Source organism: Pelobates fuscus, chromosome 1 (assembly GCF_036172605.1).
Source record: "Pelobates fuscus isolate aPelFus1 chromosome 1, aPelFus1.pri, whole genome shotgun sequence".
NCBI lineage: Eukaryota > Metazoa > Chordata > Amphibia > Anura > Pelobatidae > Pelobates > Pelobates fuscus.
In genome coordinates, this window is record NC_086317.1 from 497,049,108 (window position 1) to 497,068,783 (window position 19,676).

Here is a 19,676-nt window from a genome sequence, read left to right on the forward strand (position 1 = left end):
TATCAATATTACCATACAGTGAGCACTATTGGTTGTCTCTTTTTATCCGAGAATTGGACAACAGTGACGGAGAGGAATCCATTTATATCCCACAAGCGGGGATTAAACCGCTGTATGCGCTTCACCCCAGAGCTGGTTATTAGCTCTGGCAAATGTGAGTTTTATATTATTACTCCTTTACGTCTATACTTGAATTTTACATACTGCACCATTGGTTGTCCTTCTCTCTTTTTATCTTTCATATAAAGTGGATCCACTGCAATAGTAGAAGAACTCATCACTAAAGACCATTTGTAAGGATAATATATTTGGACTTTTGCCTTTTAACTGGACTTTTTATTACTGATTGTGGCGCAGCCTTTTTTATTGTTTTTCTTAACCCAGAGTGGTGGTAGCAGGATGAGGAAGGTGGGCACCCAGGGTAACTCAGAGTGGTGATAGCAGGAGAAGGGAGGTGGACACCCAGAGTATCTCAGAGTGGTGGCAGTATGAGGGAGTTGAACACCCACTCTAACACAGAGTGGTAGAAAGAGGTGGACATCCAGGGTAACTTGGAGTGGTGGTAAGAGGACAACTCCAAGTAGAACAACTCCAAGTTGTGACAATTCTTGAGCCATTTACCCCTTACATTCTCCACTATGTCAATATTGATATTCCATATATTTACCTGGATTGCTGAATACTGAAGTGGAGATATTAGCTCCCGTGCTCATAATGTACTCTACATCTAGACTGGCCTCCAGACCAGCACGTCCTCCTCCTTGCTGACCAATAACATGATCAACAACTGAACGATGCTCGAAACTCCCCCCAAATAAGTGCATGAATTCAGAGAGATCTGAAGGGTGGAAATACTGCTCCAGGAACTAGAAAGACAGAAAATACTAAAATAGTAAATGAGAAGAAACGTTACAGCTACAGGAATGGAGAGAGTGGAAACGCTACAGTTTCAGGAAGGGAGAAATTAGGACATGTTAAAACTCCAAGAAGGGAGAGAGAGGAAACATTACTGCTCCCTCCAGTAAGGGAGAGAGAGGAAACGTTACCACTCCAGTAAGGGAGAGAGAGGAAACATTACTGCTCCCTCCAGTAAGGGAGAGAGAGGAAACGTTACCGCTCCAGGAAGGGAGAGAGAGGAAACGTTACCGCTCCAGTAAGGGAGAGAGAGGAAACATTACTGCTCCCTCCAGTAAGGGAGAGAGAGGAAACGTTACCGCTCCAGGAAGGGAGAGAGAGGAAACGTTACCGCTCCAGTAAGGGAGATAGAGGAAACATTACTGCTCCCTTCAGTAAGGGAGAGAGAGGAAACGTTACCGCTCCAGGAAGGGAGAGAGAGGAAACGTTACCACTCCAGGAAGGGAGAGAGAGGAAACGTTACCGCTCCAGGAAGGGAGAGAGAGGAAACGTTACCACTCCAGGAAGGGAGAGAGAGGAAACGTTACCGCTCCAGGAAGGGAGAGAGAGGAAACGTTACCGCTCCAGTAAGGGAGATAGAGGAAACATTACTGCTCCCTCCAGTAAGGGAGAGAGAGGAAACGTTACTGCTCCAGGAAGGGAGAGAGAGGAAACGTTACCGCTCCAGTAAGGGAGATAGAGGAAACATTACTGCTCCCTCCAGTAAGGGAGAGAGAGGAATCGTTACCGCTCCAGGAAGGGAGAGAGAGGAAACGTTACCGCTCCAGGAAGGGAGAGAGAGGAAACGTTACCGCTCCAGGAAGGGAGAGAGAGGAAACGTTACCACTCCAGGAAGGGAGAGAGAGGAAACGTTACCGCTCCAGGAAGGGAGAGAGAGGAAACGTTACCGCTCCAGTAAGGGAGATAGAGGAAACATTACTGCTCCCTCCAGTAAGGGAGAGAGAGGAAACGTTACCGCTCCAGGAAGGGAGAGAGAGGAAACGTTACCGCTCCAGGAAGGGAGAGAGAGGAAACGTTACCGCTCCAGGAAGGGAGAGAGAGGAAACGTTACCACTCCAGGAAGGGAGAGAGAGGAAACGTTACCGCTCCAGGAAGGGAGAGAGAGGAAACGTTACCGCTCCAGGAAGGGAGAGAGAGGAAACGTTACCACTCCAGGAAGGGAGAGAGAGGAAACGTTACCACTCCAGGAAGGGAGAGAGGAAACGTTACCGCTCCAGGAAGGGAGAGAGAGGAAACGTTACCGCTCCAGGAAGGGAGAGAGAGGAAACGTTACCACTCCAGGAAGGGAGATAGAGGAAACATTACTGCTCCCTCCAGTAAGGGAGAGAGAGGAAACGTTACCGCTCCAGGAAGGGAGAGAGAGGAAACATTACTGCTCCCTCCAGTAAGGGAGAGAGAGGAAACGTTACCGCTCCAGGAAGGGAGAGAGAGGAAACGTTACCGCTCCAGGAAGGGAGAGAGAGGAAACGTTACCGCTCCAGGAAGGGAGAGAGAGGAAACGTTACTGCTCCAGGAAGGGAGAGAGAGGAAACGTTACCGCTCCAGGAAGGGAGAGAGAGGAAACATTACTGCTCCCTCCAGTAAGGGAGAGAGAGGAAACATTACTGCTCCAGGAAGGGAGAGAGAGGAAACGTTACTGCTCCAGGAAGGGAGAGAGAGGAAACGTTACCGCTCCAGGAAGGGAGAGAGAGGAAACGTTACCGCTCCAGTAAGGGAGAGAGAGGAAACGTTACCGCTCCAGGAAGGGAGAGAGAGGAAATGTTACCGCTCCAGGAAGGGAGAGAGAGGAAACGTTACTGCTCCAGGAAGGGAGAGAGAGGAAACGTTACTGCTCCAGGAAGGGAGAGAGAGGAAACGTTACTGCTCCAGGAAGGGAGAGAGAGGAAACGTTACCGCTCCAGTAAGGGAGAGAGAGGAAACGTTACCGCTCCAGGAAGGGAGAGAGAGGAAACGTTACTGCTCCAGGAAGGGAGAGAGAGGAAACGTTACAGCTCCAGGAAGGGAGAGAGAGGAAACGTTACCGCTCCAGGAAGGGAGAGAGAGGAAACGTTACTGCTCCAGGAAGGGAGAGAGAGGAAACTTTACCGCTCCAGTAAGGGAGAGAGAGGAAACATTACTGCTCCCTCCAGTAAGGGAGAGAGAGGAAACGTTACTGCTCCAGGAAGGGAGAGAGAGGAAACGTTACCGCTCCAGTAAGGGAGAGAGAGGAAACGTTACCGCTCCAGTAAGGCAGAGAGAGGAAACGTTACCGCTCCAGGAAGGGAGAGAGAGGAAACGTTACTGCTCCAGGAAGGGAGAGAGAGGAAACGTTACAGCTCCAGGAAGGGAGAGAGAGGAAACGTTACCGCTCCAGGAAGGGAGAGAGAGGAAACGTTACTGCTCCAGGAAGGGAGAGAGAGGAAACTTTACCGCTCCAGTAAGGGAGAGAGAGGAAACATTACTGCTCCCTCCAGTAAGGGAGAGAGAGGAAACGTTACTGCTCCAGGAAGGGAGAGAGAGGAAACGTTACCGCTCCAGTAAGGGAGAGAGAGGAAACATTACTGCTCCCTCCAGTAAGGGAGAGAGAGGAAACGTTACTGCTCCAGGAAGGGAAAGAGAGGAAACGTTACCGCTCCAGGAAGGGAAAGAGGAAACGTTACCACTCCAGGAAGGGAGATAGAGGAAACATTACTACTCCCTCTAGTAAGGGAGAGAGAGGAAACGTTACCACTCCAGGAAGGGAGAGAGAGGAAACGTTACCGCTCCAGGAAGGGAGAGAGAGGAAACGTTACCGCTCCAGGAAGGGAGAGAGAGGAAACGTTACCGCTCCAGGAAGGAAAAGAGGAAAAGTTACAACTTCAGGAAGGGAAAGAGGAAACATTACTGCTCCCTCCAGGAAGGGAGAGAGAGGAAACGTTACCACTCCAGAAAGGGAGAGAGAGGAAACGTTACCACTCCAGAAAGGGAGAGAGAGGAAACGTTACCGCTCCAGGAAGGGAAAGAGGAAACGTTACAGCTTCAGGAAGGGAGAGAGAGGAAACATTACCGCTCCAGGAAGGGAAAGAGGAAACATTACTATGAGAGAGGAAAACAGGCAGATAGGAAAAGATATGACACGTGAGGGAGAGATTCTGTAGGATATTGCCAAAAAATTAAAAACTCCACAGCCCAAATACAAAATAGAAATCAATGTCTAGTATATACCCCCATTGAAAATATTAATGTATTTAATTATACGCAAATACCAAAAAAGGTTATCTACAATACAGAAGAATATAACAAAAGGACATAGGGCAATATTGTATGCACTTGGAGTGAAGTGAAGAGAAATAAAAATGCACTCACAAACCCACATTGATTGTAGGCATATCAGTATAACAATAGAAGTCTTCGTATCGACATCAGGACATGTAGGAGTTAGCAGAATAATAAACGTGCAGAGTTTCTAAGTTCAATTCCATTTTAGTACAAATGACAAATGCTGTCACCACGAGGAAATTAACTGGTGGCCCTGTATTTGTTCTATGCAGCGCAAGTAAATTTATTAACATGCTTGCGCTGTGTTCGCTTGTGACATGTCTCCAGTGTCTCCATAAGTGGGATAAGCAAAGTGTACATGTGTTTAAATCATGCTTGTGGGATTGAGTGTGTGTAGAGTTAGTTCATTGTGGTGTGGTGTTTTGTGTAAATGTCAGTTTCATTTGTTTTGTGTTTGTGGTGTAATATGTATGGCTAGGGGCTGTAGAGAGTGTGAGTATAGGGGCTGTAGCGAGTGTGTGCATAGGGGCTGTAGTGTATGTGTGTATAGATGATGTAGTGTGTGTTTAGGGAAAGTAGTGTGTGTTGGCTTACAGGGGATGTAGTGTGTTCATAGGGGATCCAGAGTGTAAATGTCATTAATGTAGTATGTATAGGTGGTGCACTGTGTGCCTATAGGGGATCTATTGTGTGCGTAGGGGATCTAGTGTGTGTGGAGAACCCAGAGTGTGCGTAGAAGAATTAGGGGATTCCAGTGTGTATGTGTGTAGAGGATCCATAGTTATGTACGGGATCTAGGGTGTGTGTATTAGGGATGTAGTGTGTAGGGATGTGTGATGACCGCCTGGCACCCTGACTGGGTGCCTCCGCCAATCACTGCTTCCTAGTAACTCTGAGTACTTCCAAGCACTCCACCAGACACCATCAGCACTGTAGACCCTTAGCCGCCGCAGCTTGGCTGGAGTCTCAATGTCCTCCACCCGCCCTGGACCCAAGTCAAGGGTCTAGCTTCCAGTGGGCAGACCTATACTCCTTCAGAGAGTGTAGCAGGATAGCTTGTACAAGACCTAGTGATATAGCTGGTATAGATGTTCCCTATAAGCACAAGATGAGGCTGTGTTGAGGGTGAAGTAGAACTCTTTAATGGCAGCCACAACTGGCCCCAGTTGGCCCCATGCAAGGGGCCCCATGCAAGGGGTTTCCATAACATATTCCAGGGGCATTCCCCACTGGACCTGAGAGGGGACTGTAACAGGAGCCCTCTGTTTTCCCAGTGGTTATGGTGTTTCCCCTTTTCTGCAGTGGTTTAGTGTTTCTCCTTTTTTGTGTAATGAAGGCCACTTTGCCCCTGGGTTATGGAGAGGACTAATTGCCAGTCTTTTACCTTGGAACTATGGCCCCTGTGACTTATTTGGTTCTAGGATATTATTTCTGCCTGCTGGGACTTTTACCAATACCACTTTGACTGGTAGGATGTCGTATTAGGACACAACAGCGCCCTTCCAGGGAAAAGGCGGTAAATACTACTCAGGGGTGACCGTCACAGGGACTGTGACAAAGTACACACTGTCCAGTTCCAGGACGCTCCCACACAAAACAGGATAATCCCTCCCCTGTGCCTGAGAGAGGAACTGTACTAAACTCAATTATCTCCAGGCACAAAAAACATATACTTTACAATACCCCAAAAGCACCCCAAAAACACATGGAAACCCCACAGTTACATCCCCTGATAGCCCCGATCTGGGGGGCCAACATATCCAAAAATCACTCAGATCAGTTCAGAGGTTTGGGATTTCCACGGAAGTCACAATTTTTAATCTTTCTGGAGTACAAAAGTACATAAATCACGCAGGCCCCTCCAAGAACACGTGGCAGAGGCATTTCTGCCACAGGATGTAGTGTGTGTCTAGAATGTAATGTGTGCAAGGGGTGCACTGTGTGCGTGTGAAGGATGCAGTCTGTGTGTGTTTAGGGTGCAGTGTGTGTGTGTGTGTGAGGTGTATGTGTGGGGGGTGCACTGTATGTGTGAAGGTTGCACGGTGTGTGAAGGGTGCAGGGGTGTGTGCAAGAGTAATGTGTGCAAGGGGTGCACTGCGTGTGTGAAGGGTGCAGGGTGTGCACTGTGTGTGTGTGTGTGTGTGAAGGATGCAGTCTGTGTGTGTTTAGGGTGCATGTGTGGGGGGTGCACTGTATGTGTGAAGGTTGCACGGTGTGTGAAGGGTGCCGGGTGTGTGAGGCATGCAGTGTGTGTTTGAAGGGTGCAGTGTGTGTGGTGCATTGTGTGTGTGAGGGGTGCTGTGTGTGTGTGTGTGTGTCTATGGTGTTTAAGGTGCACTATTTGTGTGTGTGTTTGGGGTGCTCTGTGGTTTGGGGTGCGGTGTAGTGTGTGTGTGAGGGGTGTAGTGTGATGTTTGGGGCGTAGTGTGTGTGTGTGTGTAGGTTGCAGTTTGATGTTTGGGGTGTAGTGTGTGCATGTGAGGGATGCAGTGTGGTGTTTGGGGTGTAGTGTGTGCATGTGAGGGGTTCTCTGTGGTGTTTGGAGTGTAGTGTGTGCATGTGAGGGGTGCAGTGTGGTGTTTGAAGTGTAGTGTGATTGTGGCGGGACCGCTGCTTGTTCGTGAATTGCTGTGTTATATTCTGAGTATTTCTCTGTACTTTTCATATTAATGTGTCTGCTCCCCATTCGGGAGGGCATACACGAAGGGAATGCATTCTCCTCCCGAATGGAGACCACCCCGACAACTCATTTAAAATGTTGATTTAAAATGTTTGCACCTCGTAATGAGGTGTCAAAACCACAAGGGAAGCCTCTGCGCATTCATCCCCTGGGTGGCTGTCTGTTCGTTATACAAACGCTGTCCAGGGGGAGCATTCGTGGATTGCTTCCCACCTCGTTCTGTTCCCTCCCCAGTGCCACTTGGAGTGTTCACATCAATCACTTAGAACATTGGCAACATGCAACATAAATGTGAAACTGCAAGGTAAGTAATTAATGAGTGCTTCCCTGGGCGGACACCGAAAGGAGACACTTCCTTTGCCTGGTTTCACCCAGGGACCCCACGAGCAGAGGTGGTTACCATCCTGAGATTGGTGGCGGTTTGGCGGGCTTTCTGTGGCTGGGACTCCCCGGTACAGAGGCTCATGGGATAAAGAGCCCCTGGGACCCGGAGGTGGGAAATCCTGAGGGTGGGTGACGGGAACTAGGGACAAAGAGACTGAAGTTCCTGTCAAATGCAAAGGCCCCTGGGAGGGGGAGGACCCTGGGAGGGAGCATGGAGTGGCGGGAACAGGGGACAAAAGGAATTGGGTTCTGGTTCTGTTATGGGATCCCCAGGAGGGGGAGAACCCTGGGAGGGGACATTGTCATTAAGTGTGTGGTAGCATGGGGAAAGTATAAAGCCGAGTGTGGCCATTTCCCCAGGACTGTGTCGGAAATGGGTCTCTCCGTACTATAATTGATTCCATTCCAGGGACAAGACATGGCTGAACAAGGGCAACCAGGTGAGCTGCCAGCAGGCCCGCTACAACTGGTGGCAAGCGGCGGGATCCCACGTCCCAGCCACACTGAACCAGCGTTTGTGAGTCGAACAGACTATTGGAGTACAACACTCTAAAGAGACAAACCTTACACAACCTGTTGGAAGCCAGAGGGTTACCAGTCGTAACAAGGCTGCAGATCTCATGGAAGACGACTGTACACACAGGAGGCAGCTATGCCACAGCCGGAGGTCGAAGAAGATGCTATGCGCAGGGAAGTAGCCTGGCGCCTGTCCCTCTTTAATGAAACCTCCTTTAGAGGAAAACATGAATCGGATTCTCTCTGAGGTTCAAGCAAATGTCCTCAGGCAGAAGAACCAGAAGAACGACGGATCAGAGAGAGGTCTCCAGAAGGTCCGGCCCGAAAGCCCAAGTTGCCCTTTGCCACCTTCAGAGAGTTCAAGGAGGCAGGATTTCAAGCTCCAGTGTCTATTGCAGGAAGTCGCCCCTGCAGAGTGGGTCACTATCTTGACCAGGACCTTAATGGGGAGGGCGGCAGAGGCCTAGCGACAAGATCCGGGAGTTTGAGGCGGTCAAGGAAGTCCTCCTAGCCCAGTATGCTGTGACCCTGTAGGCGTACCGCAGGAAGTTCAGGGGCACCAAGAAGGGCGAGAAGGACTCCCATGTGGAGTGGGCATGCCGCATCTTCCGAGCCACCCAGAGCCAAGTCACCCAAGGAGATTCTCCAGTTATTCAGCTGTTCGTGAATTGCTGTGTTATATTCTGTATATTTCCCTGTACTTTTTTGTATGAATGTGCCTGCTCCCTGTTCCAGAGCGCCTACACGAAAGGAATGCATTCCCCTCCTGAACGGGGACCACCCCAACAACTTATTTAAAATGTTTGTTTAGAAACCACAAACCGCAAGGGAAGCCTCGGCGCGTGCCTCCCCTGGGTGGCGGCCCGTTCGTTTTATACGAACGCCGTCCAGGGGGAGCATTCGTGGATTGCTTCCCACCTCGTTTTGTTCCAGAACGGGGACCTCCACAGTGCCCCTTGGAGTGTTCACACCAATCAACTTGCAACATAAGTGTGAAACCATATGGGAAGTAATTAATGAGTGCTTCCCTGGGCGGCTGCCGTTTGTATAGACGATTACCGTTTTGTGGGGTCATTGAGAATGGTGGGGGCACTCTCTTGGGCACAATGGCGGTTTGGCGGGCTTTCTGTGGCTGGGAGTCACAGAGGTGGGAAACTTTCCAGCGCTGGGACTCCCAGGCACAGAGGCTCATGGGATAAAGAGCCTTGGTCATCGGAAGTTGGAAACCTTGAGGATGCGTGGCGGGAACTGGGGACAAAGGGACTGGATTTCCTGTCACATGCACAAGCCCCTGGGAGGGGGAAGGCCCTGCGAGTGGGCATGGAGTGGTGGGAACAGGGGACAAAGGGGAGGGAATGTTGTTGCATGGGGAAAGTTTAAAGCCGAGTGTGGCCAATAAAGTTGGTGTTGTACCCTCAGAACTGTATGCCGTCCGGTTACTGGGTGGGAAATGGGTCTCTCTGTATTATAACTGATTCCCTTCCAGGGACAAGACGTGGCTGAACAAGGTCAACTGGGCGAGTTCCCAGCAGGTCCGCTACAGTAATGTTTGGGGTGTAGTGTGTGCATGTGAGGGGTGCAGTGTGGTGTTTGTGGTGTAGTGTGATGTTTGGGGTGTAGTGTGTGCATGTGAGAGGTGTAGTGTGGTGTTTGGGGTGTAGTGTGTGCATGTGAGGGGTGCTCTGTGGTATTTGGGGTGCAGTGTGTGCATCTGAGAGGTGTAGTGTGGTGTTTGGGGTGTAGCGTGATGTTTGGGGTGTAGTGTGTGCATGTGAGGGGTGCTCTGTGGTATTTGGGGTGTAGTGTGTGCATGTAAAGGGTGCAGTGTGGCGTTTGGAGTGCAATGTGATAATTGGGGTGTAGTGTTTGCATGTTCGGGGTGATGTCCCCCCTACCTTGTTACCTTTGTCTGGGAGAGGGGACCATGTTACCAGCCCTGGTGGTCTGGTGGGAAATCCCTGGTGGTCCGGTGAGGAGTGAACTCAACCCTGCAGTTACTGGGGTATAGCTCACTCTCGCGAAATCGGAGCGTTGCCATAGTAAACGCAGCAACGCTCTGATCTCGCGAAAGGAACCCGGTGTAGCTGCAAGATTGAGCCTCTTCAGATCCTCTCTCCCTCCCCCGCCTGATGTCCCCTGTCAGCCTCAGCCCATGGCCATCGCGGCTCACCGGGCATTTGCCCGGTATGCCCGATGGCCAGTCCGGGCCTGTACATGGGTAATTTGTTGATTTATCTATTTCCCCCACTAGGTGTTTTTTCAACTTTGTATAGGTGTCTTTGTTACATATACTTAGCATTTTGATGTATTTAATTACATCTGCAGTCTGATGTTTGAATCTGGGTGTGGTGCATTCCAGAGGAATGCTGCATACCAGAATGCAGACTTTCTGTAAAGGTGATGGAGGTTGGGTTAATGGTCTGGGGCTATTTTTCAGGATTTAGGCGAAGCTCCTTCGTTCCAGTGAAAGGTTATCTTAATACTTCAGGATGCAGAGCGATCTTAGAAAATTTGGAGCTTCCAACTTTGTGGTAACAATTTGGGGAAGGCCCTTTCCTGTTCCAGCCTGACTGAGCCCCATGCACAAAGTGAGGTCCATGAAGAACTCGAATGACCAGTGCAGAGCCTTACTGAACTTTACTGAAGACCTCTGGGATGAGTTGGAAATGGACATTCTCATCCAACATCAAGTCCTGACTTTACAAATGCTCTTTTTGTTAATGTGTACAAATGTCCAGAGACACAATCTAAAATCTTGTGGTAAGCCTTTCCAAAACCATTCTAATGGCCATGATTTTGGAAAGGGATGTTCAACAAGCTCCTACAGGTCTGATGCGTTCATTATTTGTGGCACTCTGCAAACATACAAAAGTATGTGAAGGCCAGTTTGGAGTCTGGATCCAGACCACAATGTGCTATTCAGTGTAGGATCCATCCGCACCTCAATGGACTATTCTCTGTTCTTTCCCCCTTTGTACTAGGTTCCTCCCTTTCCTATTTTACTGCTTTACCTATATTAATTTACATTGAAAACACGTATCAGTGTTCTGTTGGTAAGGTCTTTTTGAAAAGGAGAAAATAGAACTATAGCAGAAAAGCCTGCCCCATTCATGTAAAGTGTAACTATGGAGACAGCACCTACCTGGGCACACGCCTGACTGTTATTGGGGTGACTTCCAATGTCACTTTTTGATAGGTTGTATCTTTCTCTTAGAACAGATGGGGTAACTCCAAGGTGGAATTCTGCTTTTTCACGATTCAGGAGCTTTCTTTGTTTTGGAAAGCGGTGTACCCCACCAACTATGGAGAGAAGGTCATGGGAAATATTTCAGTGCAATCTAATTAAAGCACACACATACACCAACCCACATGTCTCACTCCTACTACACAGTGACACCACCCATTCTCCCATAACACAGACACTCATTCTTCACTACACATGCCCAATCACACAATAACACCTGTCCCCAATCACACAAGCAAACTACCCATACTCCATCAAACGATTCACCCCAACTCAATAACAATAATTTAAAATAAAAGTCAGATAAAAATCCATTGTAACACTTCAAACAAGTTTAAAAACAAAAATAAAAAGTAAAAGCTCTTCAAAAATTTAAAAACAGATGTCTCCAACACACAGGAACCCAGACATTAGCCATTGCTCAACCACATTGGAACCCAGCCATTAGCCTTTGTTCCACCAAACAGGTACCCAGCCATTACCCATTCCTGTGCTCTACCACACAGGAACCCAGCCATTAGCGGTCTATTGACTACACAGGAACCCAGCCATTACCCATCGCTCCACCACACAGGAACCCAGCCATTAACCATCACTGCATCACACAGGAACCCAGCCATTAGCCATTGCTCCACCACACAGGAATCGCTCCACCACACAGCTATCCAGCCATTAGCCATCGCTATATCACACAGGAACATTAGCCATCACTCCACCACCTAGGAGCAGGAACCCAGCAATCTCTCCTCCACACAAGTACTCAAAGATTAGCCATCTCTACACCACACAGGAACCCAGACATTGGCCATCTCTCCATCACACAGGAACCCAGCCATTAGTCATCTCTCCACCACACAGGAACCCAGCCATTAGCCATCTCTCCACCACACAGGAACTCAGCCATTAGCCATCTCTCCATCACACAGGAACCCAGCCATTAGCCATCTCTACACCACACAGGAACCCAGACATTGGCCATCTCTCCATCACACAGGAACCCAGCCATTAGTCATCTCTCCACCACACAGGAACCCAGCCATTAGCCATCTCTCCACCACACAGGAACTCAGCCATTAGCCATCTCTCCATCACACAGGAACCCAGCCATTAGCCATCTCTCCATCACACAGGAACCCAGCCATTAGCCATCGCTCCACCACACAGGAACCCAGCCATTAGCCATCACTCCACCACACAGGAACCCAGCCATTAGCCATCGCTACACCACACAGAAACATTAGCCATCACTCCACCACACAGGATCCCAGCCATAAGCCATCTCTCCACCACACAGGTACTTAGCCATTAGCCATTGCTGCACCACACAGGAACCCAGCCATAAGCCATCTCTCCACCACACAGGTACTCAGCCTTTAGCCATCGCTGCACCACACAGGAACCCAGCCACTAGCCACTGCTCCACCACACAGGAACCCAACCATTAGCCGTCTCTTGACCACACAGGAACCCAGCCATTAGCCATCCATCCAACACACAGGAGCCCAACCATTAGCCATCTCTTCACCACACAGGAACCCAGCCATTAGCCATTGCTCGCGTGTGATGAAGACATTAGCCGTGTCTTCATCACACAGGAACCCAGCCATTAGCCATCACTCCACCACACAGGAACCCATCCATTAGCCTTCGCTCCACCACGCAGGAACCCAGCAATCTCTCCTCCACACAAGTACTCAAAGATTAGCCATCTCTACACCACACAGGAACCCAGACATTGGCCATCTCTCCACCACACAGGAACCCAGCCATTAGCCATCTCTCCACCACACAGGAACCCAGCCATTAGCCATCTCTCCACCACACAGGAACCTAGACATGAGACATCGCTTCACCACACAGGAACACAGATGTTGGCCAGATCTCCACCACACATTTGTGCCATCTCATATAAAAAAAATCACTAGTCTATCCCATCTCCTCTCACACAGAGATAATCTTCTCCAGAGCACACAGAGAATCCCACTCATCCTATCCTACACCACATATAACATCCAGATGTTTAATTCCACACAAAGAGCAGCAGCATCTGTTACCCCCACCCCACAAATATCTTCTCCCCATGTATGTTTAAGGCTAGCCCTTATCCTAAATCCCACATTTTAATACAGTGTTGCTTAGAAGCTGTTGAATATCTTCCACAGGAAGCATTGGGCTTGCTCTTACCAAAGTCTATATGAGGTGCCACTTCTGAGTTGAGAGAGTACGGAGAGGACGACCTTATGACACGCTGTTCACCCTTAGCATAGCGATGAAACTGGGTTCCAGGGAGCAAGCGCTCAGCAGTGCTATGAGATAGGAGGAGACCACCAATTAGCCATTAGCATCCATGATGCAAGAAAAATATGGGGAGGGAGAAAGTATTTGAAATTTGTATTGGTCAACATAGACAGACTACAAATAAAAACCTGTAAGTTCAAAGACAGAGACAGCTATCTAGCTCACTACAACATGGACAAACTTTATGCATCCACCATATGGACAAACACTGTCCCTGCATCGCCACATAGAAAAACACCATCTCTACCACCACCACCACATGTCTCTACCACCACCACATGTTGGGCATTAGAACACATAATGAGCCATTTTTCCTGTTGGGCAGTTGCTAGTGCTATACAATGTCATATATACATAAGAGATTTGTATTAATTTAACTGTATAGGTACTAAGGATCTTAGTTACGGAGATTGAAATCTATGTTAACCTTGCCACGCTGGGCGTGTGGTAATTTATGAGGACTAGAGGATAGCTTATGTAAGGAAACCAAGTTTAGACAAACCGCGTTCGGTAGTTTCCTCCCGAAAGGTCAGAGTCTAAGGTAGTGCGAGCTTGCTGTGATAGTTACAGGAACCGAAATCCATACGGAATAAAACAGCTGCATAAGATAATTCCCTGGTTACAGCATACGAATTCCAAATAACAGTCAGAGTCCAGGTTCAGGATACAAGTAGAACTAACTTTTATTCACACACATGGCTTTTTATGCAGGTCCCCATGCAAGGGGACATCCCACAGGGAGGAGTAACATTCCTCCAATCCCGAACAGTAAAAATATAAAACACACCCAATACAAACAGGCAGTTCCCTCCCCTAGTCCTGGAGATAATCAGGTCTGATATAGTAACAACCTAATTATCTCCAGGCTGAAAATTCACTATTTTCCCCAATTTCTGGAACACCCCTTTATACCTGGGGTATCCCCACAAATGCTATATCCCCTGATAGCCCCGATCCGGGGGACCAACATATCCAAATTTCACCCGGATCGGTTCAGGGGTTCGCAAAAAGTATGGAAGTCCTTTGTGACCGGTCCACTGGGGGCGGACTGCCCAAAATAGTTCCAGAGGTTCGTGTGGTTTTGCCGGTCACTTCAGAAAAAGGGAAGAAATGCATAAAAGTACCGAATGAATTCCCCTGGCTCCTAGCAGCGATTGTTCCCCTCATTCGTGTGCGTATTTGTACCGAATAGCGCTCTCCTAGCTAATCGGTATCACTAGTTCCAGCGTTCGCATGATGGGGACCGGTGATTGGGAAGTCGAGTGTCCGATTTTAGTTCCAGACACTCGACGACCAAGTCCCGCTGCCTTTGTTTGGCGAAAACAAGATGGCCGCGGTTTTCTCTGCCACGTGGCGTTCGACAGTACGAACGCTGACCGCACACATAGAGGGTGAAAGTGATGCCGGCTTTGAAGTTAAGTGAGCCAGGGGTGGTCTCTGTTCGGCAGTCCCATCTGCCGAATGAAAAGTACACAAAAAAACAAGAACTATGCAACAAAATATCGAAGAATATAGTCATTTCTTCACAGCTTATAAATAAATTAACAAATTGACAAATTAACATACAATAAGATACAAACAGTAATCTTCACCCATAAGTTCCTGAGTCGAATCAGGTATTCCATTATTCTGTGCAATCCATAACCAGAATGTTCTATGTGTAATCGGTTGCAGTTCTGTCCACATCACCTTATCTCCTGTCTGAGGTTTTTGCTAGTGTGTCTCCTGGTGGGGGGTTATCTTTGTTTTTATGAAAGAAATGTGGAAGCCTCACCATTATCTGTGGGGGTCATCTTGTTATAAGTGGGCTGTGTTTTCCCTCAAGAAGGTGTTCCATGGTTCCCATATACGGGTGCATTTTCTGACATTTATGGAGATAGCATGTTCTTTCTTCCATCTGTTTTATTCCCTCTACTCTTTGTATCCATTCCCTAATGGAAGGAACTCCTGGCTGTTTCCATTTTGCTAAATGGCTGGTTAGCTGCCATAACTAGTGTGTGAGTGAGACTTCTTGTTTACTATAGCTGGGAGGAGGCATGAGAAATAAGAAATTCTGGTGACTATGGGATTTGTGTGTTTGTGATCGTGTGGATTAATGTGTGGATTCTACTATCTGACATTGCCACCAAATGTGTGACGTGTGGGCCTTCGGATTGCCACATCTCCAGCAATTATCCTCAGAAGTATAGTGAATCTTACGGATTTTAGCTGCTGTCCTGCACTGGAAGAAGATGCCTTATGTGCTTTCAGGAAAATTTTCTGCCATTTGTCTCTTGGTATAACTATGTCCAACTCTTCTGTCCATTGTACTGCAAAGTGGAGGATGTCGAGTGATGTGGTGTTTTGTACTTGTGTGTACAGTAATTAGTTTTTCAGTGGATGGGATATGCATAATTGTTCAAAGTGTGTAAGTTCCCTCATCCCCCCAGGCTGTAGTCTTTTACTGTGGATAAAGTGAGCGAGTTACGCATATTGTAGGTGTTGTGTACCCATGGGTGGATTAGTCATTGAAATATTACCTAGCGAGATCATTTTGTGGTTTTTAATCATGTCTTGGAGTTTCAGATAAGAGCTATTATGATATTGTCTGTACGTGCTCCCTGAAGTGCCTTCTGGAAAAAGAGGATTGTGTGTGAGTGGGTAAAGGGGGGATGGGTAGGGAGAAAAGTCTTTGGACTGTGTCAGCTGTGACCAGACTCTAAGTGTAGCTGTGGTGGTTGGGTGGTTATGTTTTAGAAACATGGAACTTTATTTGTGCCAGGGGGTAGTCTGTATGGGGATTTCCAGGAAGGAATCTTCAATGGTTACCCATTGTTGAGTCGGGAGATTCTTAGTCCATTTGTATATTCTAGTCATGTGAATGGCCTTATGGTACGTGTCTGTGAGAAATGGAACTGCTGACGCAGAAGTGTGTCTATGTCTAGTGTTGTGTAGAGGGGGAGTATTTCACACTTTGTTAAGTTTGCCTGAAAGTTGGAAACTTCACTGTAGGTGAGCATTTAATTTAAAATGTGTGGTTTTGGAATCATGGATGAGAGTCTTTGTGTGTTAAAAGGTGGGCTAGTGTCTGGGACATTATCTTAAAGTATTTACCCGTGAAACCATTGGGACCTGGGCTCTTGCCTAAAGGGATACTTCTGGTCATGTGCTGAAATTCTTCAACTGATATTGAACCATCTAAAAATGCTCTCTCATTTGTTGGTAAAGTAGTTGTGATCCTTTTTTAGAGGAATGTGTGAATATCAGTCAGAGAGGGAGGGGTCTGTCTTAGATTATAGAGCTGGGTATAGAATCCGTGGAATGCTTTGATGATTTCTGGCATTCCCGCTACTGTAGACTCTGACAGCCTTCCTATCCCAGACCTACTAGCCCACCCTGCCCCAGGCAGCTTTATTAGTACCATACAGCTAGGGGAGCGCCTATCCCCCGTAGAGAAGGGCCAACTCCAACAGTTACTCTCTGAGAAAGAGTTAACCTTTTCCCAAGAACCAGGGTACGCCAGGGTGAGCCCAATTTAAAGAAAAACTACTAAAGGAGATGTTACGGTTGCCTCCAGGCTGGCTGGAAGTTGGCTCGCTTGGATATCCCAGTTCCTGAACTCAGAGAGACAAACGCTGCTTCAATTGGCAAAACCTGCAAATGTTGAATATCCCACTAGCTATAGTAGAGCTAGGATTCACTGTTCCTTACAACACGAGTCAAGACTGCGAGTTGAGGGTAAACTGAACTGGTTTTAATGGCACTCATCCATGGCAATTTATACAATTTGTCAGGCCAAAGGACAACCCCTCTGGACCTGATGGTACACTGGACAATGCAATGTCCCAACCATTGAGAGTACAATGTATCTGTTGAAAATGCTCCCTCCTAGCTTGGAGATAATTGGTTTCAACGGTTACACTAACCTAATTATCTCCAAGCTCATTAAAATACCACGTTTTATTGTACACTTGAAAATAAAATAAAAATACATAACTTGGGGCGGAGCCTAGCAGCCAAGCCGAACGGTCGCACATCAGACGAGCTCCTCTCAGAAAATGCCTAAATTAAGCTACAAACCTGCACTGAGCCCGAAAATTGCCTGCCTTTCAGCATCAGAGACAAGGGCTCACCACGGAAGCAAAACTTAACCGAGACCGCGGCTGAAACCAGCGACGATAACCCGGGAATCGACCTGAGGCCTACAAGCGGCCTACTCAGCCGGCACGGGGGAAGCGGCCGATCCCTCTGCGGACTGCAGCCAACCTAGTTGGAGGTCTCCCCAACACACTCTCTCCCTCCCCCTACCGGAGAGGGATATCCCGGCACACAGCTCACAATTCAGGTGCACGGCACCAACCCAGGCGTACCTGCATCGTCGGTCCGGCACTAAACAACATGGAGGACGCCACGTGCTATACAGGACACGGTCCCCCACTGCTGCCAAAAAAAAAAAAACATAACTTTTATATTTTATCATGTAAATAGCCCATTCGACCATTCGTTAGCTCAGATGTGAGCGCACTAGATATACGAATTGTGCTCAGATCTCACGAATGGTGTATAAGAGTCACATCATTATAGTTTGTTCGTATGGTTTTGTGTGAACGGATGGGACAACCGGTACCTCAGCGGGATTCGTGTAAATCATCCGCCGATTATAGTTCCAGAGATCTTACTCCCAGGTTAACCACAAACCGCAACTCCTGGGTGGTTAATTGTCGGCACACTCCTGTAACGGGGTGGTCTGCTGTTCGTTAGTTCTTTCGGCGGTTTTAAGGTCAACAAGGTTAACTGGTGGCACACGCCAAGGGCCGGGTGGTCGAGCATTCGTATATACGAACGGCTTGCAGAATGGGTTTGTGTGAAACAAAGTAGCAAAAAGGGAACAAAATAACTGTACGTATCCAATAGAGGGAATCTCTGTAACAGGAGGGTGTTCCACATTATTAAAGGGACACTCCAGGCACCCAGACCACTTCAGCTCATTGGAGTGGTCTGGGTGCCTTGACCCTCTACCCTTAACCAAGTTAGTCAAAACACTGTGGTTTTTGATAAACCGCAGTGTTTTGATTAAATTTAAAATCCCGCCTCTAGCTCCTGTCTCTCAGACAGCCGCTAGATGGTGCTTCCGCGTCCATAGAAGAGAAAAGGTGAGTTACGACGTGCGACGCCCCCACCCACTGTATGAGGACGTCGCACATCACGTGGGTCTAATGCAGGGAACTCCAACGTGAGCGTGCCTGCATTAGACAGCTGAGAGCTGTGAGCGTGCTAGAGCAAAACCTGGGGGAAAGTGGAGACCCATTCTGGACTTACATCAGCTCAATATTCATTTGAGGTTGAGAAAATTCAAGATGGAATCTCTTCGCTCTATCATACCGGTGGTACGTCAAGGAGATTGGCTAATTTCAGTAGATCTGAAGGACGCTTACTTCCATGTCCCAATAGCTCTTCATCACCAGAGGTTCCTCAGATTCTGCATAAACAATCTACATTTCCAGTTCCAGGCTCTACCGTTTGGAATCAGCACAGCCCCAAGGACCTTCTCGAAGATCCTGGTGACGGTTATCACATTGCTCAGAAAGAAGGGAATAGCGGTTTTCCGTTACCTCGACTATATCTTGATAGTCACTCCAATATACGAGGTTTTGCTACGACATCGACTGATGGTACTTCAGACACTAGAACGCTTTGGCTGGTTAGTCAACTTCTGCCTGCCAGAAGGCTGGTGTTTTTAGGAGCGGAATTCGACACAATGTCAGCAGTAGTGTCTCTGGCCCACGACAGAAAACGGAGTATACTTTCACGCATTCGAAAATTTCAAATCGAAAGAATGACTACAGCAAGGAAATGTATGAGGATCATAGGTTCCCTTTCCTCCACGATTGGCCTAGTGAGATGGGCTCAGTGGAACCTCCGCCCTCTACAAGAATACTTCCTTCAGCAGTTCGATTCAGGCTCCCAGGAATGGGAGATGAAGATGTCCATCCCGGATCATATAAAGTTATCCCTCAACTGGTGGCTTTCTTGGGAAAACCTATCCAAAGGTTTCCCTCTGAGGGAGGTGGACTGGATGATAATCACCACGGATGCCAGTCAGGATGGTTGGGGTGCACATCTGAAAGACCATTTTGTTCAGGCTCTATGGCCCCTGCGCACCCGTCATCTTCCTTCCAATATAAGGGAATTGAGAGCTACCTTTCTAGCTCTTCTACACTTCAACCCTCTCATTTAGAATCAATGGGTGAAGCTGAGGATAGACAACAGGGCAGCTGTAGCATACATCAAGGAGGTACCAGGAGTTATGCACTGATGAAGGAGATCAAGCCAATCATGATTTGGGCACAGAAAACTCTAGCCGGTCTCTCTGCCTTATACCTTCCTGGGAAGGAGAATATGATTGCAGACTTCCTGAGCAGA

The 19,676-nt window shown here is 48.1% G+C and overlaps 1 protein-coding gene across 1 annotated transcript in view; it reads right to left on the bottom strand.

Moving 5' to 3' along the window:
- The window catches only part of TPP1 (tripeptidyl peptidase 1), a 187,679-nt gene that overhangs the window by 45,647 nt on the left and 122,356 nt on the right, over positions 1-19,676 (bottom strand). Inside the window, exons 5-7 of the mRNA XM_063433424.1 lie at positions 13,161-13,282; positions 10,875-11,032; positions 668-866 (exon numbers count right to left, since the gene is read on the bottom strand). Coding sequence (XP_063289494.1) covers positions 668-866; positions 10,875-11,032; positions 13,161-13,282 — 479 coding nt within the window. The remainder of the gene's footprint in view (positions 1-667; positions 867-10,874; positions 11,033-13,160; positions 13,283-19,676) is intronic.